General features: G+C 36.3%; 1 protein-coding gene across 1 annotated transcript in view; it reads right to left on the bottom strand.

Moving 5' to 3' along the window:
* The window catches only part of AKAP6 (A-kinase anchoring protein 6), a 257,416-nt gene that overhangs the window by 159,152 nt on the left and 73,535 nt on the right, over window positions 1-24,729 (bottom strand). Inside the window, exons 3-4 of the mRNA XM_066552840.1 lie at window positions 19,824-20,075; window positions 14,409-16,193 (exon numbers count right to left, since the gene is read on the bottom strand). Of these exons, the coding sequence (XP_066408937.1) occupies window positions 14,409-16,193; window positions 19,824-20,075 (2,037 nt within the window). The remainder of the gene's footprint in view (window positions 1-14,408; window positions 16,194-19,823; window positions 20,076-24,729) is intronic.

Here is a 24,729-nt window from a genome sequence, read left to right as displayed (position 1 = left end):
ATATACTGAAATTAATATTGCCAAAATTATGCCATAAAACAGAGGAAGCAACTGCACTCAACTAGCATCTTTATGAAAATTTTACAGTACTGATCCTAGATCCAATTTTGGGGTTCCATTTTGAGGAAAAAGAAATCCCAGATTTATGGTGCCTACATGGCATGGGTAGCAAATTTATTTCAATATTTTTTGGCCTGTAATTTCAAGCTATGCAATTTTGACACCACTCAATTTATTACTCTTATATTTTCATTTTACATGTGTGCTGGCTTATACTTAAGACACTTTTGCTCCTTGCATTTCTAAAAGTACAAAGCCCTTCTAATGACCTAAAATAAGATTAAAATCAGAATAAAAGCAACACTCCAGACCATTAAATGCAAACATTCTAAAATTATCTGACATGATAGCTAAGTCTGATGGTGGAAGGTCTACTCTGTTCCACAAGCCTCAGCGTGGAAGCACCAGACAACAGTGCTTGTTAAATCACTACCCCAGACCTTTTTTCTTTCTACCTTCCCTTTTATTACACAAAGGGAGTTCTCTTCTTAAAAGAATTCGTTATGAGGCTGTGTGCTTAAAAATGAATGCCCAATTTTGTTGCAAGCCAGCAGTGTTGTAAAGTTTGTTCCCAATTTACAAAAAGACTGAGCTCACAGAGGTGTCTGTGTACAAGGATGGGCTGGCTCTTAGGGCACTTCTATCACAGAATACATTAAGAAAACCCTTTGTCTAACCACAAAAGGACTTGCATATTAGTCTCAGGAGGAACACATTCCTGCCCATGGACTTTATTTTCAAAAGGATAAAAGTGTGCTTTCTTCATAGGCAAAGGTAAGGCAAAGAAATCCAGGTACTCAAGAGGATGAGGCTGCAACAAACTGCCATGGTCAATTTAATTGGAGGTAGAGCCAGAGGCAACAATAAAACCATTAGCAATACAGATGTTAGGGATCCCAAAGGAACCAAGATGCCACAATGGAAAATATTCTTTGTGTGATATTGTCAAGATTCTCTGACAGGCAATGACCTCACAGAAACATAAAACTGACCAAACACATCCATAGGATGGAAGTACTTAACATGCGGTTCAGGATATATTCAGAAACAATTCAGAAATACAACTTGGAGGCTTTCTCCTAAAGAAGTGCCACATTTACTCAATAAGCACAGTTTATCAGAATGTGTGCCTTAAATGCTCTCTCCAAGCTGGTTGAAGACAAAGATCAAATACTTTTCTTAGTGGACCTGTATGTAAAGACATAACAACTTCTACTTCTATCTATTGTCTGCTTCTATCTATTGTCATTTCAAAGACTGTTTAATTACACAAATCTTTCCTGATTGCTGCCTCTAGGCTTTGTGCCCACCTACCACACACAGAAATTATTATTAAATGCATTTTCTCTAATGGGCACCTATTGAATAGGCCATGAATTATATAGTTATGGAAGTTTCTGGTCCATAACCATAGGATAATCACTGGCTCATTATTTTTCCTGGGCTTAGAGTCCAAGGAATTTTTCCATACTGTATTCTGACTATAGCAGGAATAGCAAAAAATATGTTTAATTTCTCAGTTTCCTAAAGCCTTCTAGGTAAAAGAACCACTAACATAAAGGTAGGATTTGCTTTAAAAGCATGAAAAGCGAAGAGAAACATGTGAAGTGTTACTTTTTAATCCAATATAAACAGCTGTATTTGACAACAGTGCATCCAATTGCGCAATAGAAAGTTCATCGCCCCAATGGGACTGTTGACTTTGTTTCTGCTTTTAGACAAAAAGCGGGTTATGGTAATCCAAATATTAAAAATCACTCTTTAATGTATCTCTGTAGATACTTAAACTTTTCCATGATGCTACAAACATAATTCTTTCTTTACCCTATGCATTGTCTTACCTTTGGTTCAAGGTGAAGGTGTACTTTCTCTTTAAAAGTACTACTACAAGGCCTTCACTGCTGTTGGAAACTTGCAAGATCTAAAAAATGGGTTCTCAGTACCAGCAGATTGACTGTGGAGCAAAGATAGATATGGGAAAACTAAGCCAATGCTTCCAGAGAACCCTGTTCTAATTCTTAGATTAGCAGAGAAGATTCTAACACCACTGGTAACATTTCCCCCAGCCTTTTGAAGGATCAGTGAACACCCAGAACCACAGAAACAAAATCCATGGGCTGGAAGGACAGTGCTGTGGAGAAGCATGTAGCCATGAGGCCAAGAGAGCTGTGCTTAGGAATGCAATACAGTAGCATAGGAAAAGCCAGTGTCATTGTGGCTTTGCATGGGTTGAAGAGCAGGATGGACTGGCAGAGAGAAGGAAGCAGAAAGACAGCAACATCTGATTCTTACATCATTTAAAGAATCCTCTGGTAGGAACTGAACAGCAGTATCGGCTGCTTGTAAACCTCCAGAGATGCCATCTGCTCTGATGGCAATGGCTGCTGGCCTCTCCTCACGCTGATGTGGCCATGCAGCCCACCGGAGATGTAACATTAACAGGAACAGAGCCAGACAAAGTTCCTGCATTCATTCAGCTGAGGATTGACATCACACTGAGACAATATGGGTGCTGTACCTCAAAAGCACTGTGAAGTTCAAAGCACTCCTGGGGATTGAGTAAATGAATGAGCATCTCCTTCGTGGTACAGAGAAACCCTACATCTGCATTCACATTCTGGATGATAGGCAGTAATTTTGCTTATCTGCATCCTAAGTTATCATGCCCACTACTTTGAATTCCAGTTATTTTCAAAGCAGGGCAGTGAGCAGGAGCCCTCTGGTGGAGGCAGCTCGTGCCGCCTGTCAGCTACTGAGCCATCGAGAAGAGTGGGAGGGACACTGACCAAAACACATCCCTGTACACAGGCAAGCTTCATCTCCACTGGCTTATGCAGGCACACAGGTATTGGCTAAAGAAGCAAATACTTTCCACTGTTCTAATCAGCACTGGCTTCTGCCAGAAACCCTATACAGTGTGGATCTGTATTAAAATGTTTTCAGCATTCAACTTGTTCAGCATCCTGAGTCTGGGAGAAATTGCTGGGCTACACTGGAAAAAGGTTCCTTAGGAAACCAGATCAAAACTATGAAGTGAGTAGTATAAGCATCAGAAAGGAGAAACCCATGAGTTGAAGGATACTGAGAGCCCTGCAAATGAGACAGAACAGAATGAACAGACTATAAGAAAATGGGGCATATGCAGGGAGAAAAATGGAGGAGGAGGAAATACAAAGAAAAGAAAAAATAGCTATTTATAGTTAGTTAAAAAAAAAGAAGTGTGATGGTCTTTGGCAATAAAATAGGCAGGCAGAAGCTCTGAGAGTTAAAAGTGGAACAGTCAGAAGTCATGATATTGAGTGGTCTGAGCCACGTACAAACTTCTGAAGGATCATACAAGTCTGGTCTTCAAAGTTCATCATACTACTAGGATTGACATAGTTTTTGAAAATATATTTATTTACAAAGAGAAAGGTCTTTCATTGGTCATGTCTCACAGAAACTCTCCCTGCTCTTAAAACAATTTTTTTTCTGAGTAATTTCTTTTCTACATAAAATTCAGGAGGTCCAAGCAGCATCTAGGAAACAAAGAAAGATGCCCAAAGCATATAATACAGGATAAGTTTTGTCTTATGTATCACAGCATCAAATACACTAAACTAAAGCCTTTTTAGCTGATACTTTTTATGTGATCCTGTCTAAGTCAAAGATTTACCATATCTAGAGATCAGCTAAGACATGTCAATGTTTTTAGGTCACATATTCTTGTTTCACTCAGTAAACTACGGAGAAAGAATGTCTCCAGAAATTTGTAGCCAAGGATGTATCAATAAAAGGATGAGAACAGCAAATAAAGCTGCCTGAGCCACAAAAGATGATGCCAGTAATTCCCAGAAAGGGGGACTTCAGCTCTGCAGCAGCAGCTGGAAGGAGTGTCTGGATTCTGAAGGAACCATGAGCACAGCACAGGAGAAGGGCCTGTCTTTGGTAAAAATGCCAGACACCAAAATGAGCTATTATGTACTGTATAAAGGCAAAGCTGTAGTAAATTCATATCCACTTCACAGTTCCAAATTCCTTTTTTTTTGGTTTTTTTTTTTTTACTCTAAAATAGAATAGAAAACGTAGAAGTTAGTTCAGGACCTCTTGTTTGAAAGTACAAATTTCAAATTTATCATTTATTCTACAGGTAAACCTAAAATCAAGCCTCCTGATAAGCACTGTTCCCTTTCTTTCAATTTGAAATATTTGTTACATAGCAACCTTGATCCAAAGTCTAATGATAATGAAAGTCTCTAAACAAGATCTTAATTTTCAGCAAGTTTAGGACTTAGCCTGATGCTTTGTATAAAAATGCTGCCAATATAACTATGGATGTTGAAGCAACTTACAGTGATGTAAGGGTACTTGGAAGTACTGCATTTCCTCTTCATGTAATTATTTAAATGTTGTGTTGACAACATAATTTATTTTCAGATTTTTTTTACAGCTAATGTATGAGATGAACCACATCCAAAAGACAAACTAATCTCCATTTACAACTTTGTCCATATTACGTCCTTTATGTAATAGACTAATATAAAGTTTTATTCTGCTCTGAAAAATAGGCAGTTATGGATGGCCTTCATTCCTTGGTTTACATACCCTGAGTGTTTGGGCTTCAGAGAGAGGACTGGGGGTGGAACGCCCTTGAGCAGCTGCTATTTCCAGCTGATGGTCAGCTGCTACCTTGCACGTGCGTGTTGGGCACTGGAGGACACTCAATTTGAGCCATGGTGGCACCCCCCCCAACTGGTCCCAACACTTATTTCCTCTTTGATCTCAAAGTTGCTAGAAATAAACCTCGTTCCCCAAGCATTTAATTCCTTGAAAGGTACACACAATACACACACCATGTTGCACCTGTAGCCTGAAGTCTGAGTGGAATGATGTCAATTAAACAATGCTCTGTGAAATTCCAAAAATACTATGTTTTCACAAACAAATTATAAATTACATTAAAAGAATGAAATTAGCCAGATTTTATACCTTTACACCATAGCACAAAATTAATTCCATGGGATTTTCAGTGCCTTTTGAATAAGTTATGTTCATTACTTTTACACAAAAATTTTAGTAAGTTAGCCAGTAAGTGACAGATAAAGAAAGAAAGCCACTATATTTTCTTGTCCTGATGGTCACAAAGCCAGGGCAAACACTGTTTGTTTAGATAATTTTACTCTAATTCTCTATTTCAACATTAAATTTGTTGGGATAAAATACATAGCAAAAAGCTTCTTGGAGACTACACTAGAGCAAAAATTATATTAACAAGGAGGAAATTTTCTAGCTTATGATGTATTGATTCTTCGAGTGTCTAACAACCACGTTTGTAAAGTTGTGAGGGGCTCATGGATTTGAGAAGGAAATCAAAAAGCTGTAAAGTAAGTGCAGTAAGCAGTTTTGGCCTCAAGAGGGCAATATATCACCACGTCTGAAAAGTTTTCTAAAAAGGAAAAAAAATCACTTTTTACTAAAATAGAACAGATGCTGTTTGCTTGTGGGCAAGTGCTAAATATATTGACCTCTGCTGTATCACTGACATGACTTAAGATATAATGACCACCATTCCTTGTCGAAATCAGAAGGTTTAATTCAGTATTTCCTATTTTTCAAGGCTAATTGGTTAGAAGAGGTTAAGTCTGTCACCTCACAGGAGATATTGTAATTCTTTGACCCATGAACTTGTTTTTCAGTTAAGATTTCTGAATTTTTAAAAAGGGAAATTGTGATTGCCACTCTTTGCTAAATATGGGAACAGTAAGGAGAGATTAAGATTCACCACCTCTTCTCTTGACTCCATTATTATTCCTCTGGTTTCCTCATTTAGCCTCCTGTTATGCACCCGGTTCCTGTTCACCTGCAGTCTCCAAAGAAATCCTGTCACTATTAGTTCCTCCATTAACTTCTATTCATTTGCTTCCTAATTCATCAACTTTCCATTTTAGAAAGCTTCTTTTTTTAGTGATCTCTAGGGGGCCTTCTTCTACACCCTCTTTAGACTCTAATTCTGAACATTTTTCATCCCCAGATTTGGACATATTTACAGAACCATTTTTTTTTTTAAATCTCAGTACTTGTTTCCTTTTGTCTTATTCATTTTTAATTGTAGAAGATTTTCTGGTTTTTTACACATTCACTTTTTATCCCCTGGCTTTCTCTACCTCAACAGAGCTGCAAGAGATCTGAACTACAATACATGACCCTAGTTTGGACTTACCTGAGACATTTTTAGGTTAGCTGCTATAATTGTCTTGTAGCTAATGGGGCAACAGATAATTTTAAATTACCCTGGGTGTCTTCAGTCATATATAGCTCAGTGAGGAAACATTCATGTAGTCACATGCTGGCATCAGCAGAGAAAAAGCACTTAGTAATATTAAGTTACTGTGACTTGAACATCTACGCTGTCTAATACCAAAAATCTGTCTACTTGGTGGCTCTCCCAGTGTTAGCCTGGAGAGACTCCAAAGACCAGCAAAGGAAACCAGAAGCAAATCTAGCTCTTGTTTGGGAAAACCTTACTTGACCTGAATGTAAATCAGTGATCAAAATAAGTCTTTATTTACAATTTAGGAAAATTCAGATACAATCCCAGTTTGATACAGGAAGAATACCTCAGCTGTTTGTGAGGTTTATCTCTGCTCCAAAACCTGAAGCAAAGACAAGAAAAGAATTTTGTGCCCTTTTGGTTACTTTCAAAATAAATAAATAAAGAAAAACTGCATAAACAGACAGGCAGTCTGAAACAAGTCTCTGAGAGACAGTTTTTCCTGACCATATTTACCACAAATTATATTCACTCTGATGCCTAATGATGACAACTATGATTTGAGAGTCAGCATGATTTAATGGTTCATTCCTGATCATAAGATACTGGAAAGGATGAAGGAAAGAAAACTAGTTGCTGTCAAAATATATAAAGACACACAAGAAGAAAAAGATATTAAGAGATTTTGAGAAGTTATGCAATAATCTTATGTAAGTGGATTTGATCTTTCCATTCAGGTTAATCCTCTCAAGACCCTTGCTCATTTTTCTTGCTCTGACTCATCTCTAGCATGTACACATTTTAAGGCAATGATGTGTTAACAGTAGATAGACTGGAATTTGATTTAGGCGAAAATTAGCAGCAATGTATTTTTTAAAAATTAAATATTTAGAATAGAGCATAGTGATTTTCGTATACTGTATGTTTCTGGAATATCCTGTACTTCCTCACAGAAGATACATAAAACATGAGTACCATAGAGACTAAGTATATTATGTAACATAATGTTGTAAGCTAGACCTTAAAACATTGTGAAAGGCATATCCCTATGAAAGTAAAAGGCAGTGAACATTCTCTCTCACCCCTTTGTATTTACCATTTTTAAGGGAATATTAGTAACCATAATTTCAAATGTAATAGTTTTCTGTTTAATAATGGAGGCACTTCAAGGAGCCATGAAACCAATACAGTAAGAAGATAACAGGACAGATCTGAAGTTATCTCAAACTCTTCACAATGAACCAACCTTCTTCCCAGCACCAGCACCTATAAGACAGCAGTTACAGATGACTCAATCCTAAATAATAGAAGATCCTTCTTAAACCACAACACTCACACTGAAGTAAATTCCCAATAGGAATTTGACTCTGTTTTGAAAGCTTCAAAACCTGCTTCAGTGGTTTCTGCATGTCTTTCGCTGCCCTCATGAGAAAACTTTTGCACCAAACAATCACAGACAACAGAGCTTCTGTGCACTGATAGAAACAAGTATATCATAAAATCACCTTGAAGTCACCAGTGATTCATGGTCCAAATTACAGCTGTGTCCTTGTTGAATCTGGAGCTCTGTTGGCTATCCAGGTAAGTCACCTGGCACCCACTGCTCACCTTCCTGCCTATCCTTGGCTACAGTGAGAGCAAGTTCACCTCTTGCAGTCTTACTCTTCCATCTCTCCACCTTCAACCCTTTTATACCCTTTAGCCTAATAGCAGAGATCCACAGATCCTCAACCAATATCAAGAAAGTTTCCAGTTCGCAAATAAATAATGTGGATTCTCTCATTGTAGCCTGTGGCTACACTGTGGTATAGATGATTAAGATATGATTCTGGGTCATAAAGCAAACGGTCACATAAAGCTGACCTGACTGTGTAAGAATGGAAATGGAGGGCTCACAAACATTTATGTAAAAGAAGCTGCTTCTTGGTTCATCTAAGCTGTTCATAGCCATCCCTGTGGTATCTAAATATGCACAAAAAAGAAAAAAAAAGAATTATGAAGCTTTTTGCAGTGAAAGGTCTCATGTCAGATGTGAGCCAAATGTTGGATATAGGCATATCCACTACCACCAGTTCTAAATGCTAGTGAAGACATACCCTCAAAGCAATGTCACTAAAATTATTTGGAAGCAGATTTCTTTCTATTTCTTTCTCTCTCTCTCTCTTCCTCTCCCTTCCCTTCCCCCCACCACATATTATTTGGAATGACTTGCCAAATCCTGCATGTAAAAAATCCCTGATCTAAAACTACTCACTGCCAAATCATTCTGAGGTCTTTACAGTAGAAATTCAAACCATTCTGAACAAGCATATGCTTCACAATATATATGTTTCATTAAGGAAGCATAATTCCTGCAGTCAGTCGCAGAGTTAAAAATGCAGAATTCTCACAGCTTAGATAGAAGCTGCCATTTTTTTGGAAATTGCTGGTTTCAAACATGCTCAAACTATTTCTGGTAAAGCAAATGCCAAAGAAAAGTGAATGTACTTGGCGGAGCTGTTTAAAATTCAAGCAAACTGTTAGGAACTAAGTGTTTTGGAGGAACAGAGGGCTTACTGTATTTCAATATCTTCTAGCAAAGCTCTAATTGTCTGCCTAAATCTGAGAGTTCCATATGTATACAACATTATTGCTTAATAATGGTTTAACCAGCTTGAAGGCTTTTGAAGCAGGGGAGCATCATCAGACTAAAAACAGCAAAGCACAAACTTGTCTCTCAGTACAAAATGTGAAGTGACATTTTCAATTATGCTGCATCAAGCAGCAAGACTGCTGAGAAAACTGCGGAGCTGCCAAGGAATTTCTGGATCTGATACCTCTTTCACTTACTGTTTTTTATAAATTGGTCATCAACCCAAAAGCAGTATTTCAATCTAAATTGTATGAAGCAGTGTAAGTAAGAATCAGAAATGAACAGATTTTGGCAAGCATACGGTTAGGAAAACTATGAAAGCCATTTATTTTAAAGGAGCAAATATTAGAAGCACTAAGTTACTGAAAGCAAGAGATATAAGGGGAGCACTACAACACTTTAAAAATCCTTTATCTGGTAATTCAATAAAGCCAGGTCTGTGCCATGTTGATTATGTTTGCTTTTTTCCTCCTATTCTGACATTACTGATTTCAGTTCCATGTTTCTCTTTGTTGCCAGGCTTCATCAGAGTTATCGGTTCCTATTCGTTTTTCACTACCTTAGCCCCACAGCTCAAACTGCATTTGACCTCTGTGCAAGCTTTTCCCTCTAATCATCTCCAAACATGAGTAAACTTCCCCTAAAGCAATCCAGCTTCTACCTTAGCTATACTGGTGTGTTTTCAGTCCACTCTCTGTCTAGAAGCAACTCTGTCCCCTTTAAATCTAAAAAAATTATTTCCCCTCTGTGTCGGCTCTCCAACCATTTGTTAACAAACGGGCTCTCCGCTACTCAAATGGACTTCCAGCCACATCTCCATACCAAACTTGCTCTACCAATCCATTAAGCACTTGCAGAAATCAACCATTCAGTTACTTTTTTGTGACTATTCTCTAAAAATGGAAATCTTTCCCACCCCAACAGACCAGCTATTTGTCACAGTAACAAGTTCAGATATGATACTGCACTCTCCTCTGCAGCCTGCACTGATCCTTAGATCCTCCTTAACAGAAAAGTTATTCCCATAACTACAATTTAAAACAGGGATCTTTGATCTCTGCTCTCCTGGGGCATCCTGGGTTCAGGAGGGGTAAATGGTTAGAGAAGGGTGAGAGGCTCTCTGCCTGGGTCCTGGAAAGCAGTAAAATTTTTATCCATCTCTTTGCTGTAGGAACCCTGGGGCATGCTGTAACTGACAGCTGAAAAACTCATAGATCAGCATTATTTTATCTCCTTATCACATCCAGAAGGTGGGATGCTAAGACTGACTGGGCAAAACAGACTAAATATGGAGCCAATGGAGTTCAGGACAAGTTTATGAAATGTGATGTACTGAAAATATGGGATCAATTGATATCAAATTGCTTCTTGCAGAGGAAGTTCAGCTGCCTCTTTCAAAAATTGAGCCTGTGATAAAACAAGCTATAAATCTATATAACAACAACAACACAACAACAAAAACAAACAAACAAACAAACAAAAAATTAGCAATTTGCTCCATACAATTAACCCTGAGGCCTACAAAGCAAACACATCTTCACTTAAATGAAGTGTCTTGCAAATGGTTAGGAATGTAATTTTTAATAGTGCCCTCCGAAAACAAGTAGATGGAATTATCAATGACCACATATTACAGCACAAGGATATCAGTATAGTCAATCTAGTATCAATTTCTGGAAAAAGAGATAAAACTGCCTGAACAAGGTTACTTTATTATTATTATATTTTATTCACATAAAATTATTTAAAAATATATTCCTGTTCGCTCAGTTCAAAATAAGTTTTTGCTCCCAATTTTTAATTTTGCACATAAAAATAGGGGGAAAACCCAATTCTTAATATGATTTTAAGGAAAACAGCTTTCTCACAGAAAGCAAACCTTGAAGCATTCTCAAATTGATACTCTGAAGTCCTAGTGTCACATATTAGAAGTGGCAAAGAGCCAAATTCTTATAGCAAAGCACTCTATTGGCCTTATCTGTGAGAATGCTGCTGTTATAGCTGTTTCCCTTTTAGCTACTGTAACAGAAACTATGCAGCCTATTCTGCATTCTAAAATTCATTTGAACAGCTCCTAAAAGCTGAACTAAAACAATGAGAGGAACTTTCAGAATTTGCTATCACTCATTTTCACATTTAACTCCAAAAAGTAATTTCTGAAACATAAAAGTAACAGCCTCGTAAATTGTTTTGCACCCCAGAATAAAGGTGCCCATTACTAAGGCTACAAAATACATGTGCCACCAGAGGGTTACCTCCAGCAGAAGACAAAATATGACAAGATTATGCAATATTTATTGCAAAGCAAGAAAGTGGCCCTATGTAAAAGCAAAGGGGCTGTTGAGCAGAGTTCTATCTGTAGACGGACAGGAATGTTAACGGGATGATAATGCCCATGCAAGGACATCAACCTAATTTGCAAGTATGAAACATAACAATTTATCAGTTTCTGTCCATTACTATAATTTCTATAACTAAGAAATTATTATTTTTTTAATGCTTAAGCATATTTTCAACAAATTACCTTCTGTGAATATATTACTAGATTTATACTAATTCAAAATTATTCCCATCATAATCATAATAAAATACCAAAATTTCCTTGTTTTTCCTACTACCTAGCTAAAATATTACTTTTAATGATTTTGAGGCTTCCAGTTGTTTCTAAGTTGTCACAACCTCAAAATGAAAGACTAAGTTATTTTAGTTTTGTTTACAATCTTAATAAATAAAATACATCATGCTAGACATTTGCAGCAGTGCAACTAGATTGGATTACTAATGGAAATAAGTATGCTTCTTCTGTCCTAAAATTAAGTTCACCTTTCAGATCTGACTTCTTCAGCACAAAACTGCCTCTAACAAAATCAGTACTGAATTATTGCTAAGACATATATTTGTGAGATTAGGAAGCGCCTTTTGGAGTAGGATACATGTTCTTAGATAACAGAATTAACACAAGAGCCAATTTACAATAATTGAAAAAAGCAATGACATATTTTTGATTCTTGTCTTAGGGAATTGTGAAGCAGGAGATCTAGTAAAAGAAAGAACTTAATTGTGATACAGGTATGGTATTTTTCCTTAGATTCCTCTTTGTTCACAAGATTTCATAGCAGCTCATAAAGGAGGAATTTTCTATTTTCTTATTACTTATGTCAAACTAAAGTATCTCAGCAAGGCATCATATTGTCACTGAGGCAGGATTTACCTTGGTCAGAGCTTTTGAAAAAGTGAAAATTGGTTTTTAACTAGTCTTACAAGAAGAAGATTTAATAACTAGTAATAATAGAAAAACTTGGGTAAATAAGCAGCTTGGGGAAAACTTATATTTCTTTAAAATAGTTAAATTTTTCTTAAGTATTTCAAAAATTTTCACCTGGTTATTTTTATTCACTATTCAGGAAACACATTTAGTAAAATATGAAACTTATGTGCTGCTTTTAAGCTGATGGAATATTGAGCTCTCTCTTCCTAGCAGTCCTCTTTGCATCTGCTTTTCTTTCTGTTTTAAGCCATTCTTTTACTATGAGCCAAACACACTTCATGAGGTTATTTTCAAATTCCACATTAACACTTTCCAAACATTTATCACAACCAGAAACACTGAGAAATTGTAGAAAGTGCAGTGTCAGCAGCAGTCAAGTTCCTCAAGGACAAGAGCAACAGCTGGAGTCACTAGCTAGAAGCTTTACCCTGGCCACAGAACAGCTAACTACTCTTAATTGCTGTCACAAGCTCAATCCACTTTCCAGAGGAGGTGAGGAAAGGATGGAGGGGAAGAGGGTGCTCACAGCTGCAGCCAGTTGTTACAGCTGATTCTTACTCCTCCATTCTGGTAGGATTGAACTGCAGCTGCAAGGACTCACAAAAAGACAGGCAGCCCCTCAAAAGAGAATTACCTTTTCAAAAAGTTTGATAAAAATAGATATGGTGATTTGAGAGTATGACACAAGAAGTTTCTCTGCCACCTGTTTTGTGCCAAAAGGAAGTCATCATCTAGTGGAAGATACTGGTCCCTAGACACTCAACAATCCCATTCTTAAACAGGCCCTTGCAGTGTCGTTTGAAAGACAGCATCTTATGTATTCACAAACAGCTTTGATGGGCTTTGTTGATTTCACAGAATGAAGGGCTCTGTATCTGTCAGCTTCAGCTGGACTAATTTTCAACAGTACACAGACTCAAGGACAGAAACATTTTGCACTTACTAAGACAGTTCTTTCATCAAAGTCTGGAAGATGAGACCCACCCATGAAGTCAGACGGAGAAGTTTGAATCATTACACACTGCCCTTTACAGCTGACAGCTGTTGCACCCTTATTTGTTTAAGAAATTTCTCTTTCTGTATTTTCTACCCCTACTTTATATTCAAATATCTCTAGCTCAACTATTTCCCTACTAGTCATAATACTTCCCTTCAAATGCCTTCAAAAGTTACAGAAACTGTGCTTGGTAAGAAGGAATTTCTGGCCGTATAAAACTAGTCCTATATTGCAGATATCAAATTTGGCATTTAGACCAACATAACTCTTTAACACATGTGTTATGAATTTTAAAGCATTTTGAAATCAAATAGAGATGGAGCTTTCTTTTCTGAAAACTTAAATGCCATTGAGGATGGACATGAAATGTTCTGAGGTGAAGAGTTCTCTGCAATGGCCAGGAAGACAAATGAATCAGAAAACTGAAAGAAACATTTACTGTGAATGTAATCTAAGAATTATATTAGTGAGATGGCCAGATCCTTATTTGATTATTCATTCAAATTCACCTCACTTTCCAAAGTTTATCTTTATTCTCAAAAAGACTTCTCAGTGAAGTCCCATCTCATCTGAAGTTTAATGGAATAGTATACAATTATTGCTCTAGCACATTGCACTAATACACTGCTATTATTTAAGAAGGATTATATAAGTTAATAAAAATAAAGTGATGCCTAGTTCCACCAACACAGGAGGGAAAATAATCACTGCAAGGGAAAAGAACCTAATTAAAAAGAAATGTTGCTGTTATACCTAATTTGACAGGAATCAAGATTCCTATTCTTGGACTAAAGCAAATCATTTTAATGAAGAAAATAGGCAGATGATATCAAGTATAATTTCATTCAAATACAGCAAAGATCCCTGATTCTCTAATTTTATTTTACCTTTCCTACAAAAAAATACCCATGTACCCAATACTGGCAAAGAGAAGTTCTGTTGGTAAAATAATGTTTTACCAAGTTTAAAGGCACTGATGTAAGTAAAATAATATAGGCAAATCCTATTTAGTTAGTTAAAGTTAAGTTCAACCCATTATAATTACAGTAATTGCTGTTCTCTACTCCCAGCAGTCACTAGGGAAGATGATTTTCAGCATTAGAAGAAAACAAAAAAAGCAGCCTTATCCCTGCCAGCAGCTCCATCTCCACACACAGTCTTCTCAAGAGCATAGTAAAAGAATATAAGATTATTGCCTTACCTCAATTTTTTCCCATATGGTTTCATAATTCTCTTGATGTTGTATATCTTGCATCAGTTGATGAATTAAAGCTGATTTATTTGAAGGAGAAGTCTCATTCCCTGTGGGCTGAGTGGCAGCAGTCCTTTCTGACTTTTCTTCAATGTATTTTTTAATGCAAGATACAGGCATACAAAGATCTTCATCAGAGAGAATATCACTGAGAGGCCCAGATTCAATACTGTCACCTAAGGAGGATACTATATCACTTGAAGAACTTGGTGAAATTCTACCCCTTTTTTTGTGCTTTTTTGTCTGGTATGTTGGATACATTTCTGAATCTGAGTTCATTTCTGACAGCTCCCAGTCATCAATGTTTTGAATGGTTTCTCTTCTGGGCTTTTGGGGCAGCAACTTTGTCAAATTTTCAAGTTTTAAAGCTAATACTTCAGTCTGTTTGAGATGTGAAGGAAGTGCTAAATATTCATCAGATCCATACCATACCTCATTGTCTTTAGTGGTTTTTTGAGTATAGTGTGGTGTTGAAGATAAACTTTTATTTTTCTTCCTTCTCAGCAGAAGAGGGGATGAGCTGGAAAGCTCAGAACCAGCTGAAGAAGCACTATTTTGGCTACGCGTTGGTGAGCTGAAGGGCTCAGTTTTACCTTGTGATTGCCCATTTGGATCTCTCTGGTTACAAGAATCTGAGGATGCAGAAGAATCTGTTTCTGTCTCCTCCAGAGACTTAGAGCTATGAGAAGTAATTCCATTCTGCAGAGAACACCCTCTGATTTTGACCTGGGTTGATGGAGCTGTTTTACACATACTTCCAGGTGTTCTGTCAGTTTTCACTTTCTCTGGAGAATCATGAGACTTCTTGTGCTTTGATTTTTCTTTACTGTTGTAGAAAGTACACTTTCCTAGAATTATGGGACTGTCTTTGAAGTGATTATTTATTGTGTAGTCAAGATTCTTATCACTTATTGTATTTAAGCAATCGTATGACTGACTAACTGCAGATGGACTGTTAGTATATGGTGGCTGTAAAGCTAGGCAAAGCTTGGACCTGTCTGGTGGATCTAACAATGAGGGTGTACTTCTACTCATTTCATTTTTAACTATTTGAGAGATTTGCCTTTTTAAATCGTTGGCTTCTATATACTCTTTAAACACATCATCTTTCAGAAACAGACCTCTTTTTGGCAATGTAGGCTGTGTAGGAGAGTCTTCATTATAGTTAAAGCAGTCTCTTATGGACCTCTTAGGTGTTGAATTTTCACAGTGAGGGTGTTTGGTATTTTCACCAGTGTGCTGTGGAGGATTGCACTCTGGATTCTTTGATATGGAAACTGCTTTGCTGTCAGTAGGTAAACCACCATTTTCAGAGAAAGGTCCTTTAGAAAGAGAGGAATTTCCAGAAGGAGATGCTAGTGAAAGATCATGTGATGCTTTCTTGTCTTTGGTTTCTTCTCCATCTTCTGCTGAAAGAGGTACATTATTTTCTTTCTCCTTCAAAGCTTCATTACACTGGGAAGCAATGGAATCTGTTGCTACTGCAAGTAAACCCACACTTCTGATAAGTCCCGGAAATTCCTTATCCATCTCGCTGTAGTTCCACGATTCAAATGATTTTGCTTTCCCTTGACTGGAGGTCATGTCATCCAGAGCCCCAAGCAAATCCTCACTAGGACTGTAGTCAGATAGTTCAAATGCAGTAATACCACAATCCAGGGACAAGTAATTTTGAGAACATTTGATGGTTAACTGTCCAGAATCATCAACTTCAGTTAAAGAGTCAAGACGATCCTGAAATACACAAAGAAATGGTTTTGGGTTTTTTTTTTAATATTAATTTTCATACACAGAACACAAAATAATGAAACAAAAAACAATTCCTGTGTTTCACTGCCTAACATTTAGAGAAGGGTTCATCACTGATCTGTCTCTTTTTGCCCTGTAATAAGCTAACAATTCTGAAGTATTTGAGAATTTAAAATGGCTTCATTTCAGTCTGGTACAGCAAGTTACCTAAAACAAGAACTCACTTTTGTGTTGGAATTTTCCTCATTTAATTCTGCTTTCAGTTTTACTTACTGAGTAGGTGGGGATTCAGAAATTCTATACAGCAGACTTGAAGTGTTTCCTGTGTTAACTACATCAAACAGGAGGGAGGGTACCTTGGGGGCAGCTGAGTGTACCAGTGTCCTTGTTAATCCTGTTTTCTCAAAAATCCATGTTGTTCTACTGTCTTTCAGTTGATTGGCACAATGTTTTTTCCAAGAATCATGCAGCAATGATGGACATTTGTTCCCATAATTATAAGATAGAGACTGCTAATTACATTTGACTTTTTTTGTAGCATTATCACCTGAAAATTTATTTGCCAAATATTTAGAGCACAAATGAAGAATGGCACAAGGAAAAGAAACTATAATGTTAAGCCTCCAGCCTGACATGCTCTCTTGTCAATATTTTCTCAATGGAAGTCCTTAAATCTCAGAAACATGGACATAGCCAGAGGAGACCATCTCCGGTGGCAAAAGAGATTTTAAGATCAAAGTCAAATTAATGCTTATAAATATTTTGGTCTTTTTTGAAAGACAGTAAAAAAATCTGATGAGATTAAGATCCAAAACTGCATGATAAAAAACATTCACAGGAAAATTTTATTTAGTATGCAGTGTAAAGCATATTTTCAGTATATCTTCTAAAATACAAGACTTTTGCTTATAGAGACTACTTTAAAAAACATCATGAAGGGGAGAAATTCATGTTCTAGGATTCTAATTTTACATGCCTAAATCAGTATACTGCTCTTTCTTACCAGGTTTGTTCTCATAATAGTTTTTTGAATCAAACTCTAAATATAGGTTTATGTCTGAATTATTCTCTGGAATAACTTGTCTCACTACACTGCCCAAATCCATAGTTTAAAGACCCATAGCATCATGCTTGAAGAAGGTGCAGTAACCATGTAATATCTCCATATCACAATAAACTACATGGATTTGGTCTGAACAGGAATCCTATTGATAAAGAAGGCTACTGTTTGCCAATGCCCATAAAAACATAGAATATCTGAGCCCTGTACTCCATCCACACACCCCCCACCTTTACTTACAGTAAAAATAGAATAAAATCCTCCAGCTAAAAATATTTATAGAAAAAATTTACTAGAAGGTTATCAGCCATAGTCTTGGATACTGGATGTATCTCTTCTTTAGCAAATTCTATCCAGATGTAGATTCCGTGCCACGAATTTGTCAACAGCACAGAATTGTGCATTGTCAACAGCACAGAATTAAAAGGGGAATTTTCTATAAATCTATAAATTTATATATTGGAGCTGCATTTGTTAAGGAAAATAGTGACTAAACAAGCTGCATTGTCCTTCTAATCTCAGGAAATTATTAGAAACTGTAAAACCATACATAAATCAAAACCTTTCCAAGGCCCCAAAGGCCTTTATTTTTCTGAATAATGAGCTCCATTCCTTTGTCTCTTAAAATGTGGTTATTTACATTAATAAAATTTACAATCATATGCATTAACACATCCTACTCAGTCATTTTCCAAGCAGCCTCTGAAATGTGTGCTTCAGATGAGTTTTATTTAATGCCAGTATTATCACGCTTTTATTGTTTTTATCTCAGAAAAATATTAAATTTAATTATTTGTATAGCCACCAATAGGAATGCTGTAGTTATTTTTTTTTTCCTTTTCATGTAGTAATGGTTCCTTTAAAGATCCAAACACTAAAAAAAATTATGGGTAAGAGTAGATACAATTGTCCCTACATTCTATTTTATTTATTTTTTATGTTCATCAACTAAAGCCAGTATCATTATACCTCATAAAAAGCTTGAGTTCCTGAAGGTTAGAAACTGCAGAGCAATTTCAGTGGACCTATTTGAGCAATAGGGCAGGATTTGATATCAATTTTTTATTCTTGCTATTGCTAGACATTAAATTTATCAAATATTATTTATGTTTTAATTGGGGTGGATAAAAAAAAAATAATGTCAGTATATTGCATGTCAGAGTACCATGTAAGCCTATCTGGTAACATGTGTTTTCCCTACTGAAAAATAATCTTTTCTTGCTCAGTCAGTCCTTCTCTCTATAGCAGGGATGGGTTTTACAGCAGCTGTAATCAGATCCAGATGGAACATTTCCTGTTTCTTAGTATCTGAATATGCAGCTTCTTTATGTCTTGAAATTACCATGTCCTTGTCATAAAATAATGACTCCCCACTGACTCACAAACCTGGGTATAAAGACAAGAGTAGATTTCCTTCAGCCCTGCCAGCATTTTATCAGCAAGGGCAAAGCAGAAACTGAATCTGAAAGAGCCAGGTATGTACACACCAGGAGGAGGGGGTGTGGAAGGTGGTCCTGGGCATCTCTGAGCATTGATTTCTGGACCACCCCCTTCTTTGTGCCAAAGAAAAATATAAAACCCAACATGGAGCAGAGAATTATTCAAATTCTCTTTGAACTTGAGTGATATGAAATTCAGAACATGTCTAGGGGACTTCTGGCTTCCTCTGTAACACAGGTCACAGAATTCATGGCACTGATCTAGAGGTCTCTTTCTGTAAATGCATCTAACCATTACAAAAGCATTTTATCTTAATCTTAGGACTATCAAATGAAAAATCTTCAACATGCTATCTGTTAGCCATTAATTACCCTAACTATCAGAAATGTCCATCTTTAAGTTTAAAAAAGTAGGCCAGTAGTATCCTTGTAATTAAGTAAATTTAGTAATGATAAATTCAGAGGAAAAGGCATTTTAGTTAAATGAATTCAGCTTTACAAACCATTTACAGGTATGTAGATTTGGCATACAGTCAGAGTAAACAGTGTACAATTCTTACATCACTGTTTCTCAGAAAAAATGCATGACTGCTTAAAGGCATAATGCAGAATTGCCACTCAAATAAAGACCACCATCTTGCTATAGGGGAATGTTGACTTAGGCTGGAAAGTTTTGGAAACATTTTGTAAGCTTCACATTTATGTATGCAGAAAGGAAATGTCTAAACTTTCACTGAAGAAATCACAGCACACTGAAATTAATTTTTGAACTGGCTGTAAACCCTAAATACCCAAGTGACCAGATGAACCACTTTGGAACAGATGGACCTCTGTAAGTCTTTCAGATCCTTTCTGAAAAATATTTCAATAAAGAGAAAACATTGCTAGAAAACATTGCCACTAGTATTACATTTCTGACAGTTGATCTTAATTTGCACTAATTTGGTTCCAAAGAACAGGTATCAGCTAATTTTTTTTTTAAAAATTAAAACCAATTTAGCAAAATATCTAGAAGGAAGTCATCCTTAAAACTGTCATCCTAGCAATTTTAAATGTGCAAGAGGAATGAGGCACTTGGAATACAGATAAAACCCTTCAAATTGGATTGGACTGTACCTCCTTAGTCTCTTCAGAAAATGCTTGCAGAATATCAGTCTGCCTGGTGTAGTTTCCATTGGCGTCCTGTAGCCCCTGGAGAATCCGTTCTCTCAGAACCAGGACAGAAACACGTAGCTGGTGCCAGAGCAGTTGCACGGTATGGATATCGACTATCACATTGACAGAGTAAGACAGAAGCTTCAGGGAAAACTCAGTCTCTAGTAGAGCATGAATTTGTTCAACATGATCAGATATATCTTCACAAATATCCTGTAATGGAAAAATAAAGTAGATATTCAGCTACAAGCATGGTCCCTTCATGGATCAGATCTACTTTTCATGTACTTTTAATTGAATGCAGAATAGATTTTTTTCATAGAGGAAATATACTGTAATTAATACATCCAGACTTTTTTTTTTTTTTATTCATGGCAATGCTACAGCAACTGAACCAGCAGCTGTCCTGTTTGGCAGTACTGCTCAGTAAGTGCAGAGACAGCACATAATAAAGAAGGATGGCACAACAAGATCACATGAATCACAAGCAGAAAACTAACACCGTAAAGTGACATCCTAGAAGACAGCAATAGCAATGAAAGTGGTTGAGATTGCCAAGAGCTATCTCCCTCTCTGCTACACACACACACATACCCACCATTAAAATGCCAGGAATCTGGTCTGTGCCATCATCAAAAAAAAATATTTTGGACAGAATTTAAATCTAACCTCTATCACCAAGAAGGACAAATGTCTGGGATAGACTCAATGGGAATAAGCTATTTCTGCTACCCATTGCTGTCTGTGGTGGTGACAGAGCACTGATTTTTGCATAGTCCTGCTCTGGGCACAAAACTGAACAGAAGATGGGTGGAGAAGGAGAAAGAGGGAAAACAGAGAAACTGGAAACAGCTATGTTGAGGAAGGAGAAAGAAAATATGGGTTACCAGGTTATAAAGCTAAACTTTTAATGGGATGGTGTCCTCCAAATTTAAAATAAATGTTACAGATTATTAAGGTTGTGCTGCATACAGAGTAAAATAATTTCAATCTACTCTTCATTATCTTTGTGAAAGGACAAATCAAAATGCTAAAGAACATTTAGGCATATGCTATTGGGCAAACAACACTCTGTAACACTTCTGTTGGAAAACTATGTGTAAAAAGCATGTTATATACAAGCTAGGAAATGTGACTAAAATACTGAAAAAAAATTGGCACTGGACCCTAGAAGATTTTTTCCAATGTCTCTGTTAGTGACTTAAGGTGAGTTAATAACATATTTAAATCCAAGACCTACTTACTAAAAAAAAAATTAATTTAATTCAAACCTTCTGAAATCTTCTTTATAGATATAGAAACAAAAGTGAAAATAATCATAATTTTGCATTTCAAATTTGTTATTGAAACAATTCTATCAGACAATTACAATGAAATCTTATGTCTCTGATGATTAGGGGTTTTGGACAGCAGTAGCATAACAGCAAATCAGTAAACTTGATTATTTCTAAATTAATAATAAAGTACAGTACTTTCTTTAAGTTCAAATTTGGCATCTTCAGTATGAAAGTAAAGACAAAGTATTTAATATATAATTGCATGTATGTAACAAATTAAGCCAAAATCAAATCTCTGGATAATATTAAATAATTTTGTACAACAGATAGTACAATATTAGCTGTTATCAGGTGCCATTGGTAGGGACTCATTTTAATAAAACACTGACAGTTACATCAAGTCCTCTGCAGGAGTAGTTCTCAGAAATGCCAGATGAGCCCAAAACTTTGGGGTTTCAATAAGCAGATCACTGTAGATGCATTGAGAAAAAGGCAGTATCTCTTCCTCTGTCCCTTCAGTCCCTTGCTGTAACCAGCATCATCTCTGTTTGCAGGTACAACGCACGCAGCCTCACCTGCCAACATGCAGTGCTGCAAGTGCTCAGGGCTTCCAATATCCACACACTTCCAGGTGAGCAAATGGACACTCTAGTTACCAGATTAGTGTGCTCATCTAATGCTACAAACATGCAGACAGAGCTAAAACTCTCTGAGCTTTGGAAAAAGATCATATTTTCCATTTAGCCAACTACAACTGATACTCAATTGAAAAACACAGCTGTAATTGTATGTTGTTTCAAATGTTTTAAAGAATATTTCTAATTAATTAGTTTAACTCCATTTGCATTTACTTCTTCAAGATTGTTAATGGGTTTTTTCCTCTTGGCCATAAAGAAGTTTAATTTTCATTTCAGTGATTAAAAAATAGATTGTGTCCAGTAACTGTAATTTTGTAAATGAGACACAGTCTACAGAAAAGTACTTAATAGACCTCCATTTATACTATTTATGTGAGTGAGCTTAAGGATGTGCCAGACTCCAAAACAAGTTTTTCATATTTTCAAGCTTCACACATACAGTTACATGCTGAATTCAACTACCATATGAATTTTCAAAGTGGTTGAAAGCAGAAAGTCGTAAGAAGAACTAACAATGAACAAGTGTCTTCTGACAAATGTTTGATAATGTACTAAAAATACTGGCTAATGCATCTAGGTAATACTCTAAATCAAGAATTCAGACCCGCACTTCAGACAAGTTTTCTTTTGATGTCCCATTATGCTAGCTACAAAAGCATCTCAAATTTCTGAGTAGACAAACTTTCCACAACAAACCAACTCTGTACTGAAATGCAAATCCCAGCACCACTTGGGGTTTGAAAGAAGCAGATATTCAACATACACTGTTAATTTTTGCATGGCTTGCTAGAAGTTGCTCGTTTTTCCTCAAAACGCAAAGTCTACTTACTTATAGATTATTGTGGCACACGGCAACAGCCGAGTGCTTTATGTACTAACAAGATAATTAACAGCTCCTTACAGCTTCAGTAACATGGAGAGAACCTAAGTCTGAACTTGGTCACATCCAAAATCACATTCTCTGATCTTATCATAGAAGACTACCATGTCAGTAAAGGACAAAGCACCAGCTCTTAAAGGATTTAGGTTATAGACAGTAGGGTGGCTTACATAAAGCTTGTAAAAAATGAATTTTGGGCCCTACTGATACCCCCTTTCCTCAATTTTAACTGTCATATGATGGTGAGAAGGTGAAGGCTGTGCCAATGACAGAATAACTGTGTAAAAGTTAATGCTAGCCTTCAGGAGAAAATAATTACAAAGAAATGCTAACTTTTGCCATGTAAGTTAATTCTGATTAGTGTTCAGCAGAACAGCTTTAATAAATCTGCATCCCATTTACTTGCATCTTTTCTCTACACTTGACTGGCACAAATTGGTTTTTTCCAGCATATTGAGAGGAAACAATACCATGTCAAATCCAGTTGACATTTTCTAGTTACACTTTTTACTTTTACTGTACCTGATGTCTAGATTTACATATAATTCAGTAAAATTAAATATTACAAATAGCACAGCTTTGATTTTAATAATTTTCTGTAATGATTCACACAGTTCAAATAGTGTACAAAAAAAAGTCATGTAAAAGTTATGTAAGTTCATGATTTTATTGAGGCTCAGTATCAGGAACTGGTGCAACATGGTTTCATTCTCCTCATTCTTCCTAACTCCTTGTAGGTGACAGCATTAGATAGTGCAAAACCAGCAGAACACTGTTTTGTGCCTTTCTACACTTTGTATTTATAAATAAAGAACAGCAGTGTCACGAGATAGTGCCTAAAGGCTGCCATGAGTGCCAATTGCTCTTACCAGAAGTGGCAGATAGATAAAAGAAATCATGCACTTTTAAGTAATAATCTATTGGCATCTCTTTGCAAATAAGCATAGTTCCATGTCAACAGTAATAATATAAAGCCTATACATATATGGACAAAATCTCCCCCATTTTAATAGTATATTGTTTCATATCATAATAATATAATATAATTTAATTTTTAGATAATATAATTCTATTTTTAGAAAGCACCATTGCCTAAACAATTTTTATAATCATTAATCTCCCATGTCAGCTAGGCTCTTTCATTTTTACACTGCTTCATAGGGATATTAAGGTAAAGATTTTATCATCCTCTCATGGGCTTTCCTGTAGCACTGACTGTGGAATTTCTCAGGCTACAGGGGGTGTACCCCATTTGGCTGCCAACTGCCCACTTCACTCAGTCTTCCAGACAGCTGATCCTGTAATTTGCAGCTGCTGAATCCTTCTGCCTGCTCATAGCCCTCCATGTCAACTAAAATAGCCTGAATCACAAATACTGCAGTCAATGAAGAAAAATAGTATAAACAAGAGTCAAGAGTCAATGAAAACCACCTTGATGTTGACTTTAGAAGTATTTTCTCTCTGGTCCCTAAGAATTTGTAATAAGATGTACATGAAACTAGTGAAAGATGAAAGGTTGGAATATGTTGCTTTAGAGTTAGTATCAGTGACAGAGAAGCTATACTGGAGATTTTTTTCTTTCATCTTGCAGGAAAACCTCAGCAGGAAAAACAGATTGCTACTGCATCTCAAAACTGCTGTACATGTAAATATAATCTATGATTTAAGAAAACGTCTATCTATTTGGTCTTTCTTTTAAGTGCTTTTTAATTCTTCAGAAGACAAATATTCCAATCAAAATGTACAAATTCTTCTCTTCAGAAAAAAAAAATTAATATATGCCACAGGATTTTTAGATTTGCTACTTTAATTTGACTTGAAAATTATAAATTAACTCTCTGCACTGCCCTTTTATGGTTATACATATATAAGAAAGGAAAAGAGATTTTTATTTCTGAACATCTTTTAGAATGGTATTTTTCCTTTAAAATGCACTCTGACTTCACAAAGAAATTTTCTCATTTTTCTCATCCCTACCTGCTGTACATTGTGTTACAATAAAGATAAAACTGTTCTCTTCTATTACTGGTAAAACCTTAAAAGCAAATGCCACACAATCTTTTTCAGCTATT

This window comes from Molothrus aeneus, chromosome 6 (genome assembly GCF_037042795.1).
Source record: "Molothrus aeneus isolate 106 chromosome 6, BPBGC_Maene_1.0, whole genome shotgun sequence".
Classification (NCBI taxonomy): domain Eukaryota; kingdom Metazoa; phylum Chordata; class Aves; order Passeriformes; family Icteridae; genus Molothrus; species Molothrus aeneus.
This window is presented reverse-complemented; position numbering and strand designations above follow the sequence as displayed.